Raw genomic sequence first — 25,828 nt, 5'->3', positions numbered from 1 at the left:
GGAACATATTTCACTAAAATAACAGCTGTTAAAACATATCCATACCTTTGTTGTCGTAACTGTAACCTGAAATTCGGACCTTCTAATTAAATGATCCATTTTTTATTATCTTTTAATTGTTGTACAGTAGATATGAATCACGGTTGTGAGTCAAATGGACTATAAAAAATTACGCAATAAAAAGAAAAGTACAAAAAATTAAAAAAATATGTAAAAAAAAATGAATTTTGGGTTTTTTAGAGAATTGCAAATGTAGAATTTCATTCTGTAAAATGTTTTGGAATTCGAATGAAAACTGTAATCGATAGAAGATTACAACTTACATTTTTAGTTTTCATATCTCGCGTTGTCAGAAAGATTCAATATTTCAATCATTTAGTATATCGGTCGTTCCTTGTCAGTTTATATGCAATTTTCCTGTTAGTAATTTTATTTTGCATTATTCATAGATGTCAGTTTCTGAGGTAGGACATCAAGTCAAGCAACTTGGTGAAAATTCTGTCATTTAAATATAAATTGTGTGAAAAAACGTCTTTCAGTCATTCAAAAATATCAAAACATTTAGAATGCGTGTGTTAATGTCATCTGTTTTTCTGAGATCAGTAGCAAATGCTTTAAGAAAAAATAGCAACTTTTAATTCATTACTATGCCACTACAAACGAAAAATTACTTAAAAAGAAATAAATCAAATTGACTAGTCTTTTTTTCGTCGTGTTCTACCTCATTTATTATAACTTAGTGCTTTCTCTCGAAGTGAAACACTGATATCCGTACATATAAGTCGATATATAATCTCCAAAATGTAGAACTTTTTAGCACGCTATTTCTAAGAAAATTTCGAGCGATAAAAAGCATTGACTGTGGCAATTTATCATGAAAGTTTTGCGTGTGGCACCTATGGGGATTAAGAGAAAAAGAATGGAGAAAAGGGAGAGTCCTCTACCAGAGATGTCCCCGTAGCTATTTTTTGGTAGAAGGTTTGAATTTTTTTATATTTTTCAATTCATGGTGGATTTCTTTTAGTGCTTCGTCGAAAGTCCTTTCTTGCATTTCTTTACTGTTGCACTTTTTCTTTTCTTTCTCATATATTTAGCTATCACTTTGAGTTGAGTTTTCACTGTTAATCATCTTAATGCCTTTTATATTTAAGTTGGATTCTGCGGAGTTAATGGGGACGTTAGCTTTTCTAAACATATGGCATGAAAAGCACCTTAGTAGTGCTTTCTTGCTGTTTCTCGATTGACGAATCTCACGCTACAATTCTTTAAATAGTCATTTAAAATGTAATGACATATTATAAATGCAGATAGCCATTAATTCTCCAAACGACTTTTCTTAGAAGGCTTTAGTCAGCAATTGAGTCAGTTCTCATTTTGAGAGGCCTTAATATTCTGTACAAAACTGGCTATCTTTTCTCGTTTTGTATTTTAACTGATTATTTCATTTGATGTGTATGACCTTCTGCTCTCTGGATACTATTTAGATGAGTCACATTTAATGTGGGTTTAGGAACATTATCTGTTTGCATTCTAGTTTCCATTTCGTCTAAATTTTATGTTCGTTTTGACTTTTAGTGTGATGACTTTTGACTGATATATCTTTTATTGTATTTTTTGCACTAGAGTGTTTAAAATTTATCAAATAAATACTCATGAGAGCAGTATTTTTCAAAGGATTCAAACTCTGTTATATTTTTATAAATCAACAATATATCAATCCTTGAAGTATAATTTAAAATTGTCAGCATACCAAATTACCTCGCCTGCTATTTCTGGCGGTTTTTCCAGATTGCATGATTTAATAAAAATGTTTTCTACATCAGATACTAATTTTTGCATGCTAATTTCTGTATTTTCCTTTTCCTTCTTGTACAAATCACACGCCTTTTTAGATTCGTGAATATGAATCGCCTCGTTCTTGGCTTTTTTGAAGTACTTCTCTCATATTGAAACCTTTTAACATTTTATTTGTAACGTTGCTGGACTTCTCCCTTCTATTTTAGCAATTTGCAGTTGATATTTGTTATTTCCGTGTTTGGTTTGCAGCATTTTGCACTAATCGCGTCAATTCTCTTAATAAATATGTCGTTAAAGACAAGTGAACGATTTGCTCCTATTGTTTCTCTATTTTATCTGTGAGTGAACTCATTTAGAGTACAGTACTTAGAAAGTGTGTGAATAATATTGGTGATATTTGTTATATTTATGAAGAATTAACATTTGCGTTACAGAAGCGAAATATCTCTCCATTTTTAGGAACTGTCTACAAAACTGTATTGTGATTGTCATCTTGTCATTCTTGATAAAATGTAACCTAACACGTTTGTTGTAATTATTGTGCAGAAACTCTTTGTCAGGAACTGATAGGAAAGGAATACTCCATGATGTTGAGTTTGTAAAAATACTTTTTTACATTATCTCAGTGAATTTTTTTCCAAGCAACCTTGGTTCTGTAAGTGATGAATGAACGTTTCCACCAGGATGTCTTTGATATGGAGAAATGATACTTTGGTAAATGAAGATCGTCAGTGCTAGCAGATTACTGTTAGAATGTCATACTTAAAGCACCTGTAAATTCATAAAAATAAGTTTGTAAAGACACACACAATTAATATCTAGGTGATATTGTGTTTTTTAATAATTAAAAGAATATTTTGACAGTTTTTGTACTGCGAATGGCCTGTATTACATTATATGTACGTTTGTAATTTTATTTTAATAATAGTTAATATATCTGTTGTGTCCCTTCTCCCTGAGTTAATCCAAAATTTTCATTATCATTTTCGAATTTGGTACATCAAAATTATTGAAAATCAACATACTTAACCCCCTGAAGGGGCCGGGATAATGTTGAAATTACTCAGTTAGTGTTATCAAAACATGTTCGAGCGAGTAAATGCGATGAATATTCTGTAGAACTTGTTTTCAAAGAGTGTTGAAAATAATAAAAGTTAATTAGAAATATAAGGCAGTTAATTTTAAATAGTATAGTAATCTAACAGAAAATGGTTAAGTATTTTATATTGATATAGGATGAAATTTAGCTTATAGTTTTATCATTAAATGTGGATATATGTCAGATTTTAGACCTAGTCCTTTTAAAAGTTGAATGTATGTCGTTCTGGAAACTCCTGTGTACTATAACTCTGAGACTCAAAGAGTAAGATAAATGAAATTTATTATGCTTTCTTGCTACCAGAATGTACATTATTATCTGATCTTGCAAATAGAAGACGTTCAAAATTTCTGCCCGCACAAGTGAAAACTTCCCGCTCACACATGAACACATTCTTAGAACGTGCTGAATATACTGAAGAATATTTATGCTCATCGATGGAGTCACGGAAAAGAAGTAATGAAGTAAATACTGTGTAAAATCAGGGAAAAACAGCTCAGATTTTTTGAGGCAAATTTTCGAAGTTAAAATACCTAGTTGATTGCACCCTTGAGAAAGATGCCTTTTTTTTCTTTCTCCAAAAGCATTTGAAACTTTAATTTTCTTCTTTTAGCATCTCATTTTAAACTGGGACGGCATCGAAATTTCAGCAGATGAGTTTTGCACTTCCGGTGAGAAGATTTATCCATCACCGTGATCGTTAAGATTTGGTTGCATAAATTTTTAAGACGAAGATTTGGTTGCATAAATTTTTATACTGTTATCTATAATAAATTTTACCAGTTAGCTATTATAAAATAAAGAAAAGATGGAATCAAAACAATCAAGATAATCAATCATACAGCTTGAATGAGAATTTTGAATGGATTTATAGCATGTATATATTACTAAATTTAGCAATCCATATATTGTACGATTTAAGTGGTTGTATGAAAAGTATTATATAAAGGATTTTTTTTAAAAGGCATATAAAATCATTTACATTTACACTTTATGTAAATATTTCGCTCAGTAACTTTAGCTGCACAGTTCTACCAAAAATGGACAGTTGCTCTGATTATTTATTGGGTAACTATTGGGTTTATGTAGATTTATTGTCATTCAGTGATCATTGAAATAAAATAACAAATTTAATTCTTTTTTAAATATCCATGATTTATCATTTGTGTGGGAAGAGTAGAGATCGCTCAAAAACTCTGAGGTTGATTTTTAGAATTATTCTTTTATATAGATTTTAAAAATTCTTCCGTTACTCAGCAAAGGAGTTACAGTTAAACTAATTACAAACTGTTTAAGAGATTTTATTTTACAGTCTCTTAATATGTTGACTATATCTTATAAAGATACTTTTTATGAATCTTAATTTAATAATTCGATGCAATTATTCAACTGGAAATCAAGTACCATTCATTTTACGAATTTTGGGTTTATCATTATTTTAAACTGTATCTAAGTTTGCATGTAACTGCTTTTGCTGAGTTGAACCAATTCCAATACGTTTCGAAAAAACTGTTTATGATGCAGTTATCAGTTTTGGAAAAATTGCTATCATTATTTTTTTTTTTTTGAAAATTTCTTAATGTACAATCGAGTCTTTATGTAACGAAGTCTCATGGTTCCACTTAACGCATATCATACACACACGCACTCTCGCATTTTAAATAATAATTATCGCACTTTTGTGAAGGTACAAACGCATCATCTGCAACGTTTTCTGAAATTGCTGTCTCCTTAATACTGCATCAAATGCTATTAGTCTTTCTGATTACGAAAATTTTCTTATAATTTCTTTCATTATCATCATATCACTTACTATTGTATCTTCATTACATTTCGTAACACTTTGCAATATATCATGCTCTGTAGGATTCATCGCTTAACAAGCAACTCCACCAATTTCATTCTTCAAATTTTTCAGTGGGAAAAAACATTTAATTAAAAACAAAACAAAACGTGAGAACGAATAATAAGTACAAGAAAAGAAGGTACGAATAAGAACATGCGTGTGAATATCTGTTGTGAAAAAAGGTGGGAAATTTAGCTACTTCTTGCTCTTATAACATTTTGAAAATTGAGATGAATAGTGTTGCTTGCTACAATGTCTTTATGAACGTGCAAAAAATTACATTTCTTGCCTTCTTCAACAACTGCCGTGTCTTTTAAATGCTGTCATTTTTTTTACGGCTGTGGATTTGTTCGATTTTATTCAAACTTCGATAAATTTAAAAGCGCAAAATGTTCAAAAATAAAAAAAAAACCACCTCTTTGCTATAAAAATTATCTTTTATACTATGGCGAATAAATATAATCTAAATATAATTTAAAAATCAATATTCTGTTGAAAATTTCGTTAAATAGAAAACTTTGTTGAAGTTCATTGAATGGAGATTCTGTTGTATTTCAAAATATGTGTTTCTTTTCGAGAAACCTTGGTTTAAGAATGTTAAGTCAATACTGTTAATATACTTTTGTAAACAATTTACTTTGTTAAATGAAATAGAAGTTGTTAGAAAGATACGTTTTCATTTCTGAAAAGATTTTTCTTTTTATTGCTTATTTTTCATAGTATTTTACTGTAAGCCAAATATAGATGCGTTCCTTTTATGTTACATTGATAAGTGATTATTGTTGCCTTTTATAGCATTTTATATACCATAAAGTATAAGTCAGCTGTTTTGATACCATTATGTTCTTTGTGTTATTCATGGGTTAAAGTCCACTGAAGCTGATTATCTATTCCATTAAAAATTAGAAAAAATGTGTTTAAATTAATGATGCCACTGATGGGAATTGTTTATTAATATTTTATTATTTAATACTCGACTTTTACCTTGTCAAACAATCGCTTCATGAGTTACCAACATCAAGTTAAATGAAACAAACGATAAAAAAAAAAAAAGAGAAGTGAAAGAATGACATTGGCAAGCAGCCAAGGGCGGATCTGTGAAAAGCTGCTTAGTTCTGAAAACGAATCCTTTTTATTCTTTCAGCTTCTCGTTTTCCAGCGCGCTCGCTCTGTCTTCGTATATATTGATCATAATTAACTGCCGTTAGAAACTGATGATCGAAACGGATGTGTAAATAAGGGTGTTCATTTTTGAAACATATAGATTAGATCCGCTTTTTTGAAGGCGATTGGTCACTTGTAACAAAATGAGTAATATTTTCTGGAAAAATAGTTCGTTTAGTTGATAGTAGTTTGATATGATAGTTTGCTTTTCCATGCGTATATGTAAGGCAGTTGTTTTTCTTTTTTCTTTCCTCATAATATGTCCATTGGTTGAAGTGTGAGATGATTAATGACAATATTGGCTATCGTTTTTTAAAAGTTCGTAGGATCGAAATATGTGAAAGTGAAGTTATGGAATAATGTATAATCTATTTTGTAATATGCGTGGAAGATAATTGTTGTATTTGGACTAGCAAAAAAACAGAAATTTCTGCTTAGTTGTTTCTCAGCATTCATTTGACATTAGTTACGTTCTATAGCATTTTTCTGCTTACATAACTTAGTTTATGTAAAGTTATAGTGGGTATGCAAAAAAAGCATTTTGCAGTTAGGTGGAAAATAATTAGTTTTGATGATGCAAAGATTTTAGTAACGGTTATTTAAGTACTTATTAAGTGTTGCAGAATTTATTATATTTTTTAAATATATATTGTTGTAACGTAATACTTTGTGTAATTGTCTAGGAAATAGGGTTTGGATATTTTTGCTGACTAATCTTTTTTGATGAAAAATATGTTGTGTCGTGCATTGTTGGAAAGATAATTATTGCTTATATGTATTTTCTTCAGAATTTACGATTGAGTCCTGTTTAATATATCAAAACTCAAGAAATTCTCGTCATTTCAGTATTCGCTAATGTGATTTGCGTTAGAGCACAAGATTTGCTATACTTAGAGGAAAAAATTTCTTTAAAGTAAAATCCCTGCATGGAATTTATTAATCCAATCATTTAATGAAAATGTAGTACAGATTGTAGTACTATATAGTGGCTAAAATCTTGGAAAGTTATTCCAAGTTCAAAAGATATGTATAAAATTTGATTTTCACTTTCATTTGTAAAATGCTAAAACTAAAAAATAAAAACTAAAATTTAAAATGACTGGTGAATTTAATGCTTCTCAGATTCAAGGATTATACTTGGAGAGCCTTCTTAAAGGTCAGAAAAGGCAAGTACTTATTTGTATACATTATTTAATTCGAATATAATTATATAAATAATGGTAATGTGATATTTAAAAAAAATATTATGCTTAATGATTACTGCTTTTTCGGTTATATTTTGTCGATAGATATCGCGATGTATATATATATATATATATATAATATAACAACCTTAACACTAAACGCTTTGATATTTAATAATTCTAGACTGTAAGAATAAGCGATGTTTTTACCATAACCAATCAAATGTTAGATTAAAAATGATTTTTTTCTAATGTTAATGCATTTTCACTTCTTTGTTGAGAGCAATTGTTTGCCTAGTTGAAAGCAATGGAAATTGATATTGTATTTTAATAAAAAAATTAACAAAATTATTGTATGAATTGCTTACATACTCATAAACAAAGTATGTATATCAGTCTTTTTCCTTCTTAATTAAATCTTAAAATTTCTGTCGTTTTAGACAAGTAGACATTTCTTATGTATACTTATTTACTCTTCTATTTGCCAATGATATCCTCTCACTTGTTAAATCTAATAATTTAATAATGCAATTAATTTTGAATTCACTTCTGAAGTTTAATATTAGCCTTTAATGGCTTTTAAATTGATTATCTACATGATGTAATTTTTTTTTTATTTTTCAAATACTTCATTCACGGCAATTTTATGCTAACCTGTGAAATAATTTTTTACTCCCCAGGGAAAAGCATTTTTGCCATATTCGTTCTTAATTTAGGTATCGCCAGAAATTCTTCACTAATTACCTGTAAGTCCCGATATTCCTTATCTCTAAGCTAATTTACCCGGCTTTCTTAAGTTCAGCAATTAAATTTGAAGTGAAGGGTGCTCTTAACGGTCTTCAAAGATAAAACTTTGTTAATTGAATTTTCTTGTCAGTGAACGAATTTTCTTTTGTTCAGCTTTTGTGAAACGGGTACCTCCGTCTGACATTCGCTCCTTTTTCCCAGTTTTTCCTTCTTTTGCATTAGGGTGATTTTTTTTTTCTAACCGCGCGTTCATTGCTTTAATGATTTTTCTTTCTGTAACTAAATGATTTTGTAATGGGAAATTGATGATCTGCTTGTAACCTCTGTTCCTGAAGTTGTGGAACAAATCTGTGTAGAAATCTTGTTTTTATGCAAAACGCAAAATTGTTATTTTTCCTTTTAAAATAGTGTTACTTTATGTTAATTAACAACATTATTTTTGAAGTTTTTGCCGAACCAATTGCCATCTAAGTTAATAGAAGCACAGAACGCGATGGATTCATAGATTCGAATCCGCATACTTTCTTAATTCATATCATTTAGAAAATTGATAGACAGACTGTGTGCTTTAGCAATGCATTACTCTGTGATCGTTCTGGCTGTGAGTATTTTTTTTTCTTTTTAATTTTCTAGACATTGAAGTGTATCAGTTTCTTTTAAAGTATTCTGCAAGAAGGTACCTCTCCTCTAAATTACATTCTGATGATGCTGATTCAATCTTTATTTTTTATTTTTTGGATGGTTCAAATTGCATGCGACTAAGCAGAAGCTGTCATGTCTTCTCTGAATATTTGTATTTCAATTTGTAAGCAGGGTTGCATAACCATAAACTTGTAATTCAAGATCAGAAGTAATTTACATCTTAAAAATTCAGAATTGTTCAGAAACCTCTATAACTGTTCAGATTTCCTACTTTTGTCCTGAAATGTAGATTCATTTGTAGGTTGTGGCAAATCTCAAATATCACTGGATGTTTACTTGTTTCGTCATTACACTGGATCCTGTTTGAAAATTGTAATAAATAAAGAAAAAACATTCAGTAACGCTAAATTTGTTTGATATACGTTCCAGAATCTAGGGGAAAAAAAGAAACTTAAGGCTGTTCACCTTAGAATTATTTGCACAACACTACTTTATTGACGTTTTGAATATTTTCTGACATTTATGGGATCTCATAGGCTTGTCGGTAAGGTTTCGGCTACGATCCTTGTAATTCTAGGTTCGAAACCCATTTCATTAAATATCTAGTAATAATATGTGGGCCAGGGGCTTGTTAAATCGGACGTCAAGGTTCAAACTTTTTCTCGCTGGTGTGACTAAGAAATTTGGAAAGGAGAAGATCACAAGCTGAGATACTGTGCTCTTCATGTTGCCACGGTTTTAAATTGCGAGGATTGTTCAAACACACAGTTTTTGTGTTGCTTCAAAACGGGACATTTATCTAGACAAACATAACTTATTTAGCATAATTTGCGCTACTATAGACTTTGCAGTTCATTATTAATTTATTAAGTTAATTAAGTGAAATTATTAGAAAACATCTACAATCTAAAGGCAGGAACATTTAGCATAATCTCAAGCATTTCAGTTGTCTACTGTATGAAGGTATCAAAGAAAGGGAGAAGAGTGGGGATGGTAGATTGTTGAATGTTTTTTTTTAAAGATCAGGCTTTCTTATACTTTTTCCAGTTTTAACTCATTTTTTGGATAGTCAGACCAAAACTTTAAAAACTTATTTAAAACTAATTGAATCAATTTTTAAAAATGATTTTTTTAATAATAAAAAATAAATTTTACCATCTTAGAATTTTGCGCCCACAGTTCCGTGAGGGAAAATTTTTCATGCTAGAATGTTGGGAACAAGGTTTAAAAGAGGATTTAATTACATATGGTAATTTATTAGATTCTCCCTTGAGTTTTGTAAAATTAGATATTCTGAATTGTTTTTATTTGTAAATGTATTATATCACCAGGAAAAAGAAGCTTTGCGAGAATTTTTACTTTATCTTCTCTTTTCAAAATGACTCCACTTAGTGTCGTGATTTACATTTTAACATACGCTTTTTCTATGATTGCCATTATAGGTCTTAAAGGATATGCTGGTAAAAGAAATGGATCCATATTGTAGCCGTATTTCAATATCATGTTTAATGCGTCCATTGCTTATCATTTATTTATATCTTTATGTAAAAAAAAAGGATTTTAAATTTGCAAAATTAAGATCATATTTGTATTGTAACGCATTTAATGATTTTTTTTAACAATGGGTGTAAAAAGTGGTGCACAAGAAGAATGAAGAGAATATAAATGAAGAATTCATAATGCTCTTTAGGAATGTGAGAGAAAAAATAAACATCGTCCTTTTGATGAAATTAATATTTTAATAATTCTTGTATCTTTGCAAATATATCACGTGCATGTGAAATGGATAGAATATTTTCCAGTAACATCTGTGACAGGTTGCAGTGTTCGCAGCATATTCTGACAGGTTGAAAAGTTGACATTGTAAAGACGTTTGCATAATTTTTCATCAATACCTTAAAGGAAAGGATACAACTTGATGCATAAATTTCATATTTTTAAGAATCATTCTTTTCAATGAGCTGTCACAAGATTTATTACTGAAACATTTCAAGTTATAAATAAGAAGGAAAAAAAAAAAAACTTTGTCGAATAATGCTAAATCCTACTCTTAAGTATTTCAGATATGAAATAATGCTTGTCAGCCTTTTTACATTTGTGAAAAAACTTCAAGAAATTAAAAATGTTTAAAGAATATGATTTTTTTTCGTTAACATGTTAAATGAACAAGGTAAGCCGTGCAATTATTCGTCATTCTTTTAGACGATCAATGCTTCAAATCGATGGAATTTTTTTAAAAGAACTTCCTTGTGCTAATTTGAATGCTACCCTCCCCCCAAATGCATGTGGTTTGTTTTTAATTTTAAATGGTGCTTTATTTATATATGAATACCATCTTGCTTGATTAACAGGTCATTATTTTATGCTTGCTAGCGCTTTGCGAATTTTTCTTTTGCCCTTGTATTTGAAATACGATGTGCTGCGACGAGATTTATGCATTCTTATTTTACGTTTCGAGAACAGCTCTCAATCACAATGCCGTTACTATGCCTTCCTCGGACAGTATTTTTATCGGCTGTGAACTCTTTGTGTGTCTCAGTAATGATATGCAAATTGGTTCTGAAGGTGCTTTTTTTTTTTTTTTTTCGAATAGCAATTGCATTTCTGTAGACTTTCGTGTGATAGATGTTTCGTTTTCATTCCAGCGCGTTTTCACACAAAAAACTAATTTTCCATCGGAAGCGTTTAGTTTAGATAAGAGCATTTTCTTTTTCTTTCCCTTGTTACCCTGGGCAACGAGCAAAATGTATCATGTTCTCAGATTTTTGTTATTACACTATTATACCGCGCGGTTTGTACCAGTCTTTGTACATGACTACGAACATTCTCCATCGAAGAAATGAATTGTTAAAAACCTCAGCCAAAGTACCTGAATGCTTTTTACATCCTATTTTCAACTCATCAGTTGGCATGTTATTCATGAATAAATGCCAGGCTCATGAATAACATGTCAACAGATTTTATCTCCTGTGTTGTCGCACATCGCACTTGATAAAAAAAATAGTGCGCTTGTTAGTGTAGTGTTTCGAGGTGTTTTGATTTTGAAGTATTTGTTGTTTGTACCTTTGGCATCTTGTAGATGATTGTTTTTCATTGTTGAATAACACGCACATTTATTAAGAAATATAGCTGTCGAATTCCGAGGAAAGACAGTTTGCTGATGATTACTATTAGCTCTAGAGACATCCTTGGCTATGCAGCGCCAATCATGTGATTTTAGCTTTAGAAAGCTGAGGCTGAAATTCAGAAAAAATGATTCTTGGAATCAGTTACAAGTAAAATTTTGTTGAGTTAATTGCTTTATTATTTAGACCAAAATGCTCTGTTTTTATCGAATTCCGAGGAAAGAGAATTTGCTGATGATTACTATTAGCTCTAGAGACATCCTTGGCTATGCAGCGCCAATCATGTGATTTTAGCTTTAGAAAGCTGAGGCTGAAATTCAGAAAAAATGATTCTTGGAATCAGTTACAAGTAAAATTTTGTTGAGTTAATTGCTTTATTATTTAGACCAAAATGCTCTGTTTTTATTTGGCGTTAATCCTTTTTTAATAATGTTATTTTAGTAGATAAAGATAGCAACATAAAATTAGTAAGCATAATAGCATAAAATGAGTGAAAATTCCGATCAATTTTCAGTGCTATCATTATTAATAATATAATTTAATTCTCATAACGCCTAGAGGCCTACAAATAAAACTTGAGAGGGCTATGCGCCATCGATAAAATAGGACACATTATGGCTTAGCTGATACAGTTTGTTTGTTTGTTGGAGATTAATTCCGCCAACTTTAAAAAGAATAGGTAACCAATTCTCTCTCTTATATGTCGTCTTAGTGAGAGAAACCCAACTTCCCATCCTCGTGCTTGAGATGGCTTGCATATAAAATTCTGTTGATGTGGATAAAATGACGTTTTCAGTTAGTTATCGTTCCTTTGATTCCCCATTCTTTGAAAGAATGATGCTTTAATTTTGAAGCATATCCTTGTGATCCAAACCAACATATTGTAAATAAACTATAGTTAGTGCTTCAATCTTTGCAGCAGCTCATTTTGAATTCATGTTCATATTAGTCATAGCAAGCTTAGCTTAATGCATTAAACTGGAGTAACTTTCATTACATCATTTGCATTCTGATCGTAAAATTTGTCTTTTTTCTTTAAATACTAATTAGCCATTTTTAAAGATGTTTATAGACTTTTGTTGTATTTTTTTTAATTATTCGAATCAATCTAATATTTACATTTTTTTGGCTTTTATTGTAATATTATAATATCTAACATTACCTCATTGTGTTAGAACACAGAAAGTCTGAAAAAGAAATACCGTTTATCTTTCTAAATTTAAAATATTGTCTTTAGAAATTTAGAGGTACGTAGTATTATATTTCTTATTGAAATGAAGGCACTGTATTCTATTGTGTTAGTTTATTCATGTATTATATAAGGTAAAAATAGCCTATGGTTTCGAAACGTCAAAAACAGTTCTTTTTTCATAAATCTTTTTGAAGCCAAAAAAGTGAGGGAAGAAATCTGACAAAATTTGATGATCTCATCCGATGAAGCCATTCGGGGAACAAAAGGAAAGCAAGCCTTATTATATTTAAGCAAATACTTCGTTTAGAAAAGTGTTACTTTTTTTTCGAAGCCTAGGAAAATCAATAACAATTTTTCCAGTATATAATCCAGTCTAAAAAAAAAAAAAAAAAAAAAAAGGAAAAAAAGTTTGATATCGTTATTTGCGGTTTTTTTTTTTTTTTTAAGGTTTGCTAAGAAAAATATAAGTTGTGGCGTTAGGTTTCTTCCCTTTAATTTTATTTATCATTTTATGTGCATTCGTTTGTCATTTAAATACCTAGATAAAAGGGATGTTTTTTAGAGAAAGCACTTATAGATTAAAAAAAATATATATATATGCCAATAATTCCGTTTCTTGTCACACATTATTCCATGGTGTTACGTACCAAAGCTAGAATTCTTTAAGGATTTTGTCGGTTTGAAATAGATATTCTTTTTATGTAACTAAATTATATCCTTTGTAAAGAGGGTGCAAAAACTTTTGTAATAAATAAAAATTTGATTTCTCTATATATTCCAGACCTTTTGAACTTGTGATTATAGTTTCATATAAAGTTTTGATGTAATTGAAATAAATTAGGTTATTTTGATAGTTATTTTTCATCATATTGCTTAGTTTATCTTTATTTTTTATTTTTATCTATGCATATTGTTATTTTTTCAAAAGTTCATAAAATATTTTAATTTTGATGCTGTATTTTGCATATGTAAATAATGAAGTGAAACCATTTTGCAATTACGTAATTGAAAAAGAAAGAAACTATTTTATTTACACTTTAAAAGTATTTGATTACAGAATCTACGTTATATAATATATATATATATATATAGAGAGAGAGAGAGCTTGGTGTATGACAGTACTTATTTAGAACAGCAGTAGTGACAAATTCATGTCTTCAAAATCTCCATTTTTATCTCCAGCCCCAATTCAGATTAACGGATTAATTAATCTTTAACTGAAAAGATTAAAATTAGTATATATGGATGATCTGAGACAAAAGGTTCAACAGAAAATGAATCACAATATTTACCAAAACCCTTTTCTGTTTTAACCATACAGTAGTTAAAATGATTGTCTTATTTTCTTTCTTTAAATCTGGAACAGTAATGTTAGTCATTTCTCCGTTTACCAGAATTCGCGTTTGTTTATGAATGTATTTTGCGATGATGAATATTTGCAGCTGCTTTTTCAAGTCTTGGCATCGCAATGAGGTGAAACATCTTTCAAGCAGCTGGCAGTAGTTGCTTTTGAATGCGTTCTTTCATTCATTCCTGCAGAGCCGTCAGGGATGAAGGAATTTACTCTGGTTTGTCATTCATGTTTCGAAAGATTTGAGTTTCATTTTCTCTTTCAACGTTTTCATCACGTGTTCCGCTGTTTTTCCCCTCCCATTTCAGTTTTCTTTTCAGGGATAGGCGAGGGAAAAAAAATCGTCTTAAAAATAATAAAATTCTAAAAAAGTGTGAAATTACTTGTAAAAAAATAGACTCATTAATCATGTTACAAATACGGGGATTCGTACACTTGTTTTAATACGATACGTTTTCAGTTGGAATTTTTTAATCATGTATTAAAATACATTGTGACATCATTTTGCGCTAAAATTTTTCTCCCTCAAATTTTAAATGTAAACGTTAACAAAGAAAAAAAAAGTGATTAATAAGAGCTATTTTATTAACCCTTATGTTCATTTTGTATAGTATACCACACATACAACTTTATATAACAATATATTAATAATATAATAACAATATATTAATAATAAACAATAATAACATACATATACATTTTTTTTTTTTTTTGCTTTTCTTCAAAAAAGCAATCTTACCACGATAAAGGTTAAGTAATGAAGAATATATATTCTATGAAATAGTATCACTGCGAAGTAATGTTATGAATTTTTTTTTGGTCTTGATCTTTGTTCATATATTTTCTATTATTAAATCAACATTCCCTTTTCACCACTAACTCAAAGCCTATAGTGACGAATAACGAATCTATATATGGTATTTTTTTATCTTCTGATATAGAGTACTCAATTTACGTTAAAGTGCATTATTTTTTTAAAACTTTAAGTTAGAAGAAAAATTGAAACATGGATTTTACGCACATTGCAGTCATAGATTTTAAATACATTCGCATCTATAAATTGTTTTTGATATTTTGTTTTATACATTTCGTTGAAATATTAATCTAAATAATTCAACAAAAGATTAAATAATATTTTAGAGGAAGAGGAAAAGTCAAATGTGTGAAATTTTCGCACAGCCTTGCTCATTATCTATATTTGTGTTATAAAGGGAGATGAGACTTGCAATTAGTGTTAAAATGCGGTATAAGTAATCTTGTTGGAAAACTTAATTGGAATGGAAAGTGTGTTTGGATGTGGTCCATATTTGTATAATATGATTGTAGTAGACAAAGGGACAACGCCCATTTCATTTTTCATATGTATATTTGCCTTTCTCATTAGAAATACAAACTACTTTACAGGTAATTAGTTTGCGGTAATTATGCCCGATATTATGGAATAGATTTAAAAAATTCACGAGGAAAATCGTGAGCTTCTGTATTCTAAATACTAAGATTATTACGTTGGATAGGTTTCGTTTATTAGCAAATTTGCGGTGATAGTTATTTACAAAAATTAATTTGAAAGTCTTTAAACTTTTCTTGTTGAATTTCGTTATTAAGGCTCGAATATATTCTGTTTGCCGCATCCTTGGACTGAATCCATTCTTGGACTATAATATTCTTTATAGTTTTGCGGGAGTTGCTCATATATGCTATATACAAAAAGCAATTGACTTTCAAGTAAAAAGTTGAACTGATGTGCTAGCATTACATATAAATGAATAAATATAGCTCATGATTTTATTCACTGGATTGAATGCCTAAGAAATAAAAATAAATCGCTGTTATTTCGAATGATAGTTAAAAAACTCTATTTGTTCAGGCATTGTTTTCTTGTTTCTACCCCCTAAAGCAAGTAAAAGAACCTACTTAACTTTTTTTCAATTTTGTTCATTGAATTTCATATTAGAGTTTACAGTATATTTATTTATAGTAAAAAAAATGTTTTAAAAATGTTACTAAAGCATGACATTACATTGATAAACTATAGTATGACAGTGTGGTAGTGAAAGAAAAAAAAATATCAGAACATGAGCATAAGGCAAAAAAAAAAAACAAAAAAACAATGATATCAAAAGGAGCACAATGAAAAAAAAAATATTGAGAAGAAAGAATAATACTTTGAAATATTGCCTGTCAGGTAGAAAGATTACTTTTGGAATTAAAATATTTATATCTTAAATAAACAAATTGATTATGAGATGGTATATTCTAATGCAGTGTATTTCTTTTATTTCAGGGAGCAACCCATCTTTACCACAAAAGCGCATGTCTTCCACATCGACCCCAAGACCAAAAGGTCTTGGGTTCCGGCGAGTTCGCAGGCAGTCAATGTCAGTTTCTTCTTTGACTCAACTCGGAATCTCTATAGGATCATTAGCGTGGAAGGATCGAAGGTAGGTTTTTATCTTGATGAGTAGACTTAATTTTTTTAAAGAAGATTAGGTTGTACGATTCTGTGCCTTGCCGAATAAAAGCAAGAACTGACTTTACGTGATCTGAAAAAGAAAGAGCTTGTGCTTTTCTAAGCAGTGGAAATTGCGTGTACTTTAAGAGACTATTGTTAATTTTTTGTTTGTTTGAGAATTCTCTAGATGTTTAAAATGTTGTATCATCTTGTTCCATAAAAAAGACCAGTAGGTAATAAAAACTGATAAAAGAGCATTCAAATTTTGAAAAATAAATATAAAAAGACTTTTAAAACACGTTTTTATCAGTGCTTTAAAAAGGAAAATTAATTTTCAATAAAATATCTTAAGGTCAAAACAAAAATTTAAACGCTTGAAGCACAAATAAAAAAGCTTTAAGTAAATTAAAATCTTGCATATTTCCTTTTTTATTTTTTGTATAATGAATATTTGGATTTTTTTTTTTTTTGTTTCTAATGATATTCATTGCACCTTTTTAGACTTGTATTATTTTTTGCTTCTCACCGTTTTACAAATTTTTGTTTTGACATCCAGATTTTACATAAAATGTTTTTCTAATGCACTGGTAAAACCTGTTTGAAAAGTTTTCAGTTTCTTGAGTTCATCTTTATTTTTTATGATATTCTTCATATCTTAAAACGTTTCGATGTTTTTTTAAATTAATATCCATATTCTATTCAGTCATATAAAAATTCAATCAGCAAATAATGGCCTTCTCTTAATATTCTAAATTTCCAAGAATAAATATTCTAATTTTTACATGATCAATATATTTTAAAATGCTTTATTATAATAGTTGATATTCTAGTTCGAATTAGTAATATTCCTATTCTAAGAGTAACTTTTGCAATTCTTATCTTTTTATAATATTCTTAATTTTTTTCATCAAAAATATGGATGTTAGAGCAAACTCATAAAGTATGAGATTCTGTCAGAAATACTTAAGAATTTTAATCACATTTATAATATATCTTAATGTTCAGCTTGAAATATTTTGTTGAATAGAATTTTAATTTCATTTAGGGTATATTTTAATGTTCAGTAGATACGCAAGAATGTCTTTCTTATGATCGATTACATTGTGTTTAATTTATTATTTTGCTTGATTTTCAGTAAAAAATCTTTCCTTACTTTTCACTAGACTAATAAAACAGTGTTTTTTTTAAACTTTTAAATTTTTTTTTCACCTTTTGGTCTTTAATATATTTTATAATTCATAGTTATAAATATTATGGAATCTAAAAATCAATATTTCTCAAATTGAATTACAGATGATGCCACCTTTGTGAAATTAATTTTTAGTTAGATTTATATATTATTTACTGGTTTATAGCTCTAAAGATATCCTATTCTAGGTAGGATTCAATAATTACAAAATTTTAGAAATCTCGTACAATAGGAATTGAATTCAATTATAAAATTCTGACATTTCATGTGAAGTGAAAGCGCTTAAACATTTCTTTCTGATTTAATATTTTAGTATGAAATTTATATCTTTATAGCGATTGCTTTTAGATTGCGTACAAGTGCTTTTGTGTTACTTTTCTTGTTTAATTAATACTAATAAAACTTGTGAATTTTAATACAAAATATTTTACTTTTTTGTGTAAAATTGAATTTTTATATATGGTTTACTTAGTATACATAAAAAGTGACGATTTTAAAAGTTTTAACCTCTCTAGAAAAGTTCCCTGATTGATTTAACTCTCTGATTAGATAACATGCCATATTTAAAACGGTTATTATTTAAATCCATGTAAGAAAGTAAAGGATATTTGAGATATGGACAAATTTGAATCAGTCCAATCAGATATTTGAGATATGGATAAATTTGAAATCCAAGTGATATTTTATATCTCAAATTAAATGCTAATTTGAATAATAATATAAAAATCCATTGAAATATTGATGGGCGAGTTTGAGTATCACTGTATATGAGAAGTTAAAATACTTCTTTTGAGACAGTAACTTTCCGTTATTCCAAATCATGTAACTAAAGATAGAGGATTGATGTTTTAACCCTCTAATGCATCGTGTAGCCATTTGGCAACACGTTTTTATTTCCATTTATAAGCTTCATATGACTGTTTCAAAGGGTAGCAATGAGTGTTTGGAAATCATTTTTTGAAATGCGTTTTGATAAACATTTGTGAAAAACACCAATATATGACAAGAACAGAACTAGAATTAGATTTAAACTGGAAACTTAGAAAATACCAAGATGGCTGTTGTATGAATAATTCAACCATTAAAAATGCTATCAATATATGTTTTACATTGTAAAAAATATATTGTTAAAAATTGATTTTTATTTTTATTGCAGGATTAATGCGATTTGTGTCACTGGGATATTGTTTAATTCATAATATAGCTAATTGGAACATTTTAATTCTTTTTGTAAATTTTCGCGAGAAAAAAAAATTTTTTTTTATGTAGTTTTCCTAAATTATATGCAGCTATTCAAACACACATGCATTTTTTTTAATAAAAAAAAATGAAAAGTCTTGAATTCTAGGGCTGAGCTATAGATCGATAAAGAAAAAAAAATGACTACTCTAAATAGATATTCTGTGATACTTCCATACTGAAATACCTTTTATGATATCCTTGAAAAAACTCATTCTTGTAGTCTTTCTCCTGAGCGGATAAAAATTAGTATTAAGGCTTTGAAAGACTATTATTTGACTACTGAGTAATTTTTCTGGAGTTTTGTGTTCGAGTAATTGCTATAAATTGTTTCAAGTTAAATATTAGGCCTCTGACTTTTGCCTTGAGGAGGCGATACGACTTGGAGGGAAAAAAATGTTTCTGCCTTACACCTTCTGAGTATTATGATTCCAAACAGCAGATTAGCCAAGATTTTTTTTCTTAAGGTACCGTTCTTTTTATCCGGGTTGTTGCAACCTTGTGTTACAAGGTCTTCTCAAATTAAGCCAGACACTTTGTCTTCCAGACGAAGAAAAACTTGTTTCCATTTATCTTTGTCAAGAACCCCGATTTATCTATAACTTTTATTAGACAGTAAGAATTTTTGATTTCCTTATTTTTAAAAGCTGTTTTAAGACGAAACTCCGAGGTGTCTAATAGTGATGGAGCTAATAAATTAAGTAAGAGATATTGAGAATTAAAATCAACTTCTTTCATTATGGAATTCCCTTGTATTTCATTTAATTTCTACTGGAAACTGGGAATTTTTCAACCTTTTTGAAGAATTAAAGAAGAATTGTTGTTTTTTTCCCCCTTGTTCCACGAAATAACGGTGAAGATGCATGGCGCTATATGCAATATCTTGAAATAGTAATGTTTTCAGTCATTATGCAATATTATATATCTTTATTACAAGAGGAATTGCGTTCATTCGCTAATATTCTGCTGAGCACTCTCAGCTCTTGTATTGGTGAATTTTTTTCCATAATTTTTTTCTGAATAAATTGTATTTACAATAATTTATGTAGCTCTGAACTGCAGAAGCCGTGCTGCATTTAGAAAAATCTTTTATTAAATAATTAATGAATTATATTTTGGGGTACTTTTTGAGTGTATATGCTTCAAAATATTCAGAAACTATCTCTTTGGAACCCCGCCACCGGGGGGGGGGAGGGGAGCAGTTCATAATTGTGTTTGCCCCTAATCACGGCGTGTCAAGTAATTTTACTGTCTTTTATTAGTATATGTTATCTAGTTGACCACCAGGCTTATCAGAAAAATCAAAATTTCCATTGTGACAATTCAAATTCAAATAGACCGCCTTATCAGAATTGTTGGTCATAATTTCTGCAATTATAACTCTGTATTGCGAAGTATATGTATATTACAGAGTTATTGAATTGGGTTTCTTTCGGATGCTTTGGGTTGTCTGAAGTTGCAATTTTTTTTAATATATGGCTGTATAATGTTAGTCTGAGTTTCAAGTGAGTTTTTATATTCCAGTGACTTTTGCCAGACTGTTGCGCTAAAAAGTTTGCTGTCCAAGTTTTCTTTTACGTGTGATACTGTAGCACTTTAGGGATCACTAATTGATCAACAAAGGCGTCCATCTTTTATTTGAATGCACGCATTAACATTCTAAAAGTTATTTTTCAGCAAAACTTTCTTCTATTGTTGCAAAACGCATTATAATTTTGAGACAAGAAATAATTTACAAATTTTCAAAAACAGACTGCCTCACTTTTCTGTGATTAAATAATAAATTCAAACTACGTGGGTAAAAGCATAAGTTTTTTTTACATTATACTTTAGAAAGCCACATGAAATTATTTTTGGTGTCATAAATCATATATTTTTGTTAAATTCTTTGATACATATAAGTAATAATAACTTAGAAAAAAGCTATACTAATGATTTCTATATCCCGCCTTTTGTTAAGGTTCGTTCAAGTGACGTCACAGTCACAATGACTGTTATTGCCGATGTCTTGTGACGTCTAATTGCTCGTTGTCTTACGCTATGCTATGAAGTAACGATGCCCTGGTTCTTTTTTTTTTCTCCTGTGGAAGGCAATGGAATTCAAATACAATGAAGCACTATTTCTACATTTCTCATTTATATGTCGTTTCATCAAAGACCCGATTCATTCATAACCATTGTCACGATAAATATCTTGATTTTCATTTCTAATTCACGTAACAATGTTTCGGTTATATATCCTTTCCTTATTGAAAGTAAAAACGACTTTACCCCTTTCTTTGAAGATATAGTGGACACCATTGGGAAACTTCGGATTGATTTTGTTTGTCAAAACACTAATTCATAACGCTATACTTAATAATCACCCCCCCCCCACAGATACACATCTCTACAGACGAAGATTAAAGTTTTTATTAAACGTCTTCCTGCATGTGCATAAACCGTATAAAATAAGAAATATACATTTAGTAATCAAGATAGGGAAGTAAAGTGACTGTTCTCACTTTAATAATAAATGTTTAATTTAAAAATTTAATTGTCTTGAATATTATGTAACAATAAGATAGATTTGTGCTGAAAAACGTTATTACTTTTAAATGAATTCCATTAACATAGCATTAAATTTTTAAGAATTAGTTTTTAAATGAAGCTTTCAACTGGACGTATTTTCATTTATACGTACCTTTACATTAATCTCTTAAAATACATATAAGTGGGACTTTACTTACATGTTATCGCCTTTGGCTGAGATAAAGTTAGGAAGGGTGGATTCGAAAATTGAAAATATACTGTGCATTTGATGTAAGTCAATGATGAAAATATAAATTTTTGCATTGTTGTAAGCATCAATGCAATGATGCATTGATTGAGCATCAAGCATTTGGTGTAATATACAAATAAATTGCATTACATAGTGAAATGGTTTCTTCTCAATTGTCAATGGTCGAACTTTTACAGTAACTGCCACTTCGGGATGTAATAATTTTGATAACATTATCCAACTGATAACAAAAACCGAATTGGGTAAAATCAACTACATTTGCATCATATAAAAGGAAAAGAATAAAAACAATTATCTCAGGGTTATATATAATTTATTTGAAAAATAATAACCAAAAGAATTCATTAATTGTTGCTTGTGTATGAGTTCACTTATATATGTTATTGCACGCTGCATTTCAGAATATCTGGAACTTAACTCATTTCGGCGTTCGTTGGAGGGTTTTCTTCAACACATTTATCCTCGTCCAAATCATGAATGATTATTGCTTAGTCTTGCTCACAAAAAGCTGATGATTTTTCAAAATTTTACGAAGAAGAAGCTGTGAAGTTTTCATCTGCTCCACATCGTTGTGTTCATTCATTCATTCTATGTAAACTTTCATATCTGCTAAGAAATATAGTTTTGCCTTTAACACTCAAATTAGTAATTTAAAAAAAAAATCAATTTTCTTTTCGTAATTCAATCGCCGGTAGGAATGGTTTATGATGGTTCAGATTTGAAACGAAACCTGGCAGCTTAGCTCTGCTTTTAAACCACTCCACTACTCTAATCCATGTAAAAAATATGAACTCTATTTCATCTGAAAAATAACTACCAGATGTTTCCTTACAAGTGGAGTGAGAAATTTCATGAATGTAAATTATTAACGCCACTTTATTACTTCAAAATTGATGGCATTAAACGATATAGTGATCACATTAAACGAATATTTTTGTATGCATTTCAATACGTCGGTGCGGAACCGGAGGATTTTGATGATATAAAGCGAATAATAACATTAAGCGGCGTTAATTTGTTAATTATCTTCGAAGAACCATTCTTCCATTATAGAAATCCCAGATAGGGCTTCGATATTTATCTATCTATCTCGGTATCTTGCTCGAGTCTTTAATTTATTACCGAAATCTTAATCACGAGGAAGTGTTTACTGTTGGAGGAAACTAAATCAATGATATCCACCCCATTAATTTTACCTTATGAATTATAAATAATGATATGGTGCAAGTTTCTAAGAGTTAAGCGGCGCATCGTAATCTCTATATCCATTGTCTTGAAATGAACCGTACAGCTACCTTTTCGCTTATAATTAACCACTGATTATTTATTGATATATTTTTCTTTTGTATTCAAGTTTACTTAAAACTATAAAAAAATGAATGATTAAATGAAATGTCCAATTGAAGAAAAGAAGTTTTACGGATGTTTGCTCTCAATTTTTGCAAATTTCGCATATAGTCGAGATTGCTCCAGATTTGTGTAATTTTTTTGCGACGTTGTAGCAGACTGGTTCTCTTTTTTTTTTTCAGGCCGTCATCAACAGCACCATAACACCGAATATGACTTTTACAAAAACCTCACAAAAATTTGGGCAGTGGTCTGACATCAGAGCCAATACGGTGTACGGTTTGGGGTTTGCATCTGAACCTGAGCTTAACAAGGTATGTATGTCTGGTTTTTTTCTTTTTCTTTCTCTCTCTTTATTTTAAGAACAGGTAAAGTGGATCGTTTTCTGCATTAAAATTTTGTGAGTAAAGCTGTACTGGGTTGTTTTAAAGTAATGAATACGTTTGAATTAAGTATCGAAATAAGCTCAAGAAATTGAATATGACTTAATTTAATCGACTTAATTCGAAGTTAACAAAGTATCACGATTGTACGTACAATGGAACCTCCAATTATATATTGTAAAATCTCTATGTAATGGATTTTTTTAAAAAGAATGTTGGATTTTCAAAAGAAAATCAATATGTTTCGAATACTGTTTCTGTATATCGAAAGAAAACTGCACATTTAAAACATTATTTACATTACTTCAATCAAAAACTGACCATTGTTCATAGCAGAAAAATAGAATAGGGGGGGGGGGTGTTTCATCGATTTTTACTGCAATAGCAATTATTCTTGTTAGACCGGAAGTCGTTGATGAAAAATAAATACTTGTTAGTGAGTCAAATGTTATTCTTATCTTTGGTTCTACGAATCCCATGCTAAGTCAGAATGAAATTTTTACTTTAAATTCAGTTTGACTTTTGATGTTCTAAGTAAATTTGGTCTCTAATTGGAAATTAACTGCGAAAGGAAAATTCAGTTAAGTAATAGTAATAAATAAATAAATAAATAAAATAAAGATACGATAATAAAGTATAAAATTTCAACGTGTATGGTATCGATAGTTTTGAAAAACCGTCGTTATATGTCAACTTTTTAGAATTTTTTTGATAGTTTCATTCCTTCGAATCTTTTTTCACTTTAACAAAGTAACTATATATAATTGTTTTTAATCAGAAAATGATGGAGAAATCATCAATGTAGATTTTTTTTCATTGAACTCACTATGTGTCGAATTTCAAGCTTGATTTATGGAGGTTTGACTATCTATTTGATACCATCATCCGTGAATGAATTTGAGCTTTCAACTCTAAAGAAGAAAGGGGGGGGGGAGTTATTATTGAAGAACCACTGGGAACATTCGTTATACAAGCAGCGATTCACATTAAATTTTCTTTATATTTTCTAGCTTATTTGATTCGAGATTTTTGATATGATTTATAATTAAAGTTACTGATTGATGTGAAAACATCAGTAGCTAAGAAAAATAATACCGTTAACGTAAAAGATAATTTTTTAAATAACCAACTGAACCATCATGCATAACATCATTTTCTATGGTTCTTTAATTTGGAAAAGAAAAGTTGTTCTTCTTTCTACGTGTTTTCCGCTTTGGATGGTGCAATTTGGTATTAATAACTATCTGCGCTGGATATAATTATCATTAATATTATATATATATAATATATAATATTTATTAAAAGAAAATGTATTCTACAGAAAAAAAAAACACACAAAAAAACACCAGCTTCAGAGTGAAGCTGGTGTTTGCATGATGGTTCTTTGCCAAATGAACACAAGCACTCTAGCACTTTAGATGCAAAGCATATCAGCAAAGATAGACAAGAAAAATCATTTAGTAGAAGGTTAATATTTATATAAATAAAATAGGAGGTAAAATCTAGTGTGTGTAAGAATTAGAAAGCATTTCGGCGGGGGGGGGGGGGTCATTTTTTTACTCTTATTTATTTGAGCATTTCTAATAACTGGAAAAAAACAAGCGCGAGTTTAATTTTTTGCAGTTTACCGGAATTAGGAGAAGGAAAAAAAAAAAAAAATCCTCTCAAAGATCGCAGGTTAATTCAACTTGTTCTAGGCTATTAATTCATAGAGAGTCTCTGAAAATATTTATAAATTATTGTGCCAGAATTTTCGCCAGCTCAAATTTGCTGTCTTCGATAACTTTTGCATGCACCATTCTGCGAAACAAGCCCATTTTTAAAGTAATTTAAAATAATAATAATAATAAAAAAACCCTCTAAATATTTCATCTGCTTTATTTCGAAGCGAAAATTAGGAACGCTTGAGCGGACCGAATTTTCTTTTAAAGAACGTGAGCATTATTTCAAATTTTTCTTCATTCACAATTTTTTTTTTTTCTCCCACCACTTTCTTTGTCAAGACCCCGCGTTCGGCAATATTTATCGACCACTATTTTAAGCCGAAGACTTCTGGTCGAGAAATTTTGAATACTTCTTTATTAAAAGCAATTTTCTTTCGAAGTCGGGAAGCGTAACTGATTGCAGGCCCTCTTCAATGCCAAAGCATCGGACATTGACACTATCTAGATAACTATCTCTGAGATATAAATAAGCGGCCCTTTTCTCCAGATGGCCGCCCCTTGCAATCAGTGGTCTTGCGCCCATGTAATCTGGGGCTTATGATTTATGGCGCACTGGATCTGATGG

The 25,828-nt window shown here is 29.6% G+C and overlaps 1 protein-coding gene across 5 annotated transcripts in view; it reads left to right on the top strand.

Moving 5' to 3' along the window:
- Nucleotides 1-25,828, top strand: part of LOC129959958 (homer protein homolog 2-like) — a 267,569-nt gene that overhangs the window by 27,527 nt on the left and 214,214 nt on the right. For 2 of the 5 annotated variants that reach the window (XM_056072887.1, XM_056072886.1), the window contains exons 1-3: nt 6,554-7,072; nt 16,432-16,588; nt 23,339-23,470. In XM_056072887.1, coding sequence (XP_055928862.1) covers nt 7,002-7,072; nt 16,432-16,588; nt 23,339-23,470 — 360 coding nt within the window. In that variant the 5' untranslated portion in view covers nt 6,554-7,001. Of the gene's footprint in view, nt 1-6,553; nt 7,077-16,431; nt 16,589-23,338; nt 23,471-25,828 lie in introns of those variants that run through there. The other 3 variants (XM_056072884.1, XM_056072883.1, XM_056072885.1) reach the window with 3 other exon arrangements.

This window comes from Argiope bruennichi, chromosome X2 (genome assembly GCF_947563725.1).
Source record: "Argiope bruennichi chromosome X2, qqArgBrue1.1, whole genome shotgun sequence".
Lineage (NCBI taxonomy): Eukaryota > Metazoa > Arthropoda > Arachnida > Araneae > Araneidae > Argiope > Argiope bruennichi.
This window is presented reverse-complemented; position numbering and strand designations above follow the sequence as displayed.